General features: G+C 57.1%; 1 protein-coding gene across 1 annotated transcript in view; it reads right to left on the reverse strand.

The window, feature by feature from the left end:
* MEN1 (multiple endocrine neoplasia I) overlaps positions 1–2,578 on the reverse strand; it is a 7,716-nt gene that overhangs the window by 3,905 nt on the left and 1,233 nt on the right. The window contains exons 3-5 of the mRNA XM_014538205.1: positions 2,149–2,572; positions 840–1,048; positions 514–642 (exon numbers count right to left, since the gene is read on the reverse strand). Of these exons, the coding sequence (XP_014393691.1) occupies positions 514–642; positions 840–1,048; positions 2,149–2,572 (762 nt within the window). The remainder of the gene's footprint in view (positions 1–513; positions 643–839; positions 1,049–2,148; positions 2,573–2,578) is intronic.

The following is a 2,578-nucleotide window of genomic DNA, read 5'->3' on the forward strand; positions in this document are numbered from 1 at the left end:
GGTTGAGAAGTCCTCCATCTACCAGGCAAAGTGGCGTCCAACACCAGCAGGGATCTCCCACCAGATAGGAAAGGCCAGAATTGAGAAACCAGCCCCTTACTGGAGTCAAAGTCCTTTCATGTCTTAACACCACTCTCCCCAGAGCCCTGGGAAAGACTGGGCCAGGAATTGTTAACCATGTTTCAAAAGGGGAAGTTGAGCCCTAGCCAGTTTGATTCAGTGGAAAGAGCGTTGGCCCAGGGACTGAAGGGTCTCGGGTTCAATTCCAGTCAAGGGCCTTACCCTGGTTGCAGACTTGCTCCCTGGCCCTGATCAAGGGGAGTGAGGGAGGCAACCAATCCATGTGTCTCTTGCACATCAATGTTTCTCTCTGTCCCTCCCCCACCCTTCCACTCTCTCTAAAAATCAATGTGAGGATTAACCAAAAAAAAGGGGGAGGAAAAGTGCCCCTGCCCAGGGCCCCATGGCCACACCTCACCTGCTGCAGCTGCCCAGGTTCCCACAGGCATGTACCTGTTGCAGCTGCAGCAGCTCCAGGGAGTCCGTGTGCAGGTCAATGGAAGGGTTGATGGCGCACACCATAAATGCCACCTCCATCTTGCGGTCACAGCGCATGTATGATCCTTTCAGGTACAGCCAGCTCTTGGGAGAGGACAAGACCAGATGGCTCATGATGCCCCACCTGTGCCTGCTCCAGGGAATGACTGCCAGGAAAGGGGCCCTTCTGTGTCCCCGTCCTGACATGTTTGGGTGGCGATAAGGAGAGGGGCTCAGGAAAACACAGCCCCTTGGGTGGCTTGGGCTGGGAGTGTGAAGGGAGCAGGGGGAGGAGGCAATACCCGCTCAGCCACACCCGCGTTGACTGTCTGGCCCCTTCGGTCCTCATTGCCCTTGCCATGCCAGGTGACCTCAGCTGTCTGCTCTCCATTGGGCCCAAACACAACCCAGGCGTGGTCCTCAGACAGGGCCAGGTGGACATCCCGGAGACCCAGAGCCTGGCAGGCCCCCACCACAGCAAAGGCCACACCGGAGCTGTCCAGTTTGGTGCCTATGGAAGGGGGAGGTAATGAAAGAGGGTTCTCTGAGCTCTGGCTGGAGGAAGGGGGCTAGGTAGTGATTGGCCATGTTCCCTCCCACCCTCACCTCCCAGCCTGTGCCCAAACCTCAGACCCTCCTCCATCCCCTTCCTCTGATTGTTCAAAGCCTCTCTCTCCCCGTTTACATCTCCCAACAACAGACCTCCTTGGATCTTCCTAGTTCCACCCAGCCTTGGACCCTGTCACTTCTCTTTCTCCGCAACCACGTTATATGTTTATGTTAAGGATTTCCTCATTTTATTGTGCCTCTCAGGTCATAACAGAACAGGCAAAAACAGGACCGAGAGACTAAGTCCTCTTCTTTCACACACCCACTGGCAACGACTCCTAATGTATCTCTGCGCCCTTTTCCTGCTAAGGTCAGAAGCAGCCTCTGATTCCTTCCCAACACGGCACTCCGGGTCATGACTGCTAGTCAACTGGGCTTGAGCAAAGAAAGATCTTTGCAAACCCTGAGCCTTAAGCCATCGCTTTCATAGACACTTCATTTAATCGTCCCAAATGCAGCCGGATTTTGGCTCCTCACCCCCCAAGCTGCTGCTGCCCTCTGTGCCTCAGGCTGGGCTGTAGGACTCCTATAGTTGCTCAACGGCAGGGGTGCGGGTGCTGACGGGGCAAAGGGTGGTTAATGGATTTGGAGCCAAGTGATTGGGATCTAGTCCTAGTCTTGCCATTTTGTGTGACTCTGGCACCTCACGTCCCCTCTCTGCAAAGGGGGGAATCAACACCTGCCCCACCTCGTAAGGCTTATAGGTCTCACAAGGGCTCTGTAAACCATGTATTGCGAAGAGGCAGGCCGAGCTGTCAGATGGGACAGGACTCGTGCCCCTTGCCACCTGTGGGGCTCCAACCTGTGATGAAGCTGAAGAGGGATTGGATATGGGCCCGATCCTTGAAGTAGGAGCGGCTGCAAAGGGGGGATCAACACCTGCCCCACCTCGTAAGGCTTATAGGTCTCACAAGGGCTCTGTAAACCATGTATTGCGAAGAGGCAGGCCGAGCTGTCAGATGGGACAGGACTCGTGCCCCTTGCCACCTGTGGGGCTCCAACCTGTGATGAAGCTGAAGAGGGATTGGATATGGGCCCGATCCTTGAAGTAGGAGCGGCTGAGGCTGTTCCAGATGACATCGGAGACCTTCTTCACCAGCTCTCGGCTGGAGACGCCCCCCTCCCGGGGGTACAGAGACAGGTCGACGGCACCTCGGATCTGGGCGGTGAAGCGAGCATAGAGCGCGGCGATGATGGACAGGTCAGCAACCGGGAAGTAGGTGAGGCCGCCGGGAGGGTCGGGCGCGGGGCTGGGCTGGAAGGTGAGCTCGGGCACGTTGGTGGGGATGACGCGGTTGACAGCTAGGAAATGTTCCACGAAGCCCAGAACCAAGGAGAGGAGCACCAGGTCCGGCTCCTCGCGGCCCAGCTCGGCGGCGAACAGGCGCACCACGTCGTCGATCGAGCGCAGCGGGAACAGCGTCTTCTGGGC

The sequence above is a fragment of the Myotis brandtii genome, unplaced genomic scaffold (genome assembly GCF_000412655.1).
Source record: "Myotis brandtii unplaced genomic scaffold, ASM41265v1 scaffold187, whole genome shotgun sequence".
Taxonomy (NCBI): Eukaryota; Metazoa; Chordata; class Mammalia; order Chiroptera; family Vespertilionidae; genus Myotis; species Myotis brandtii.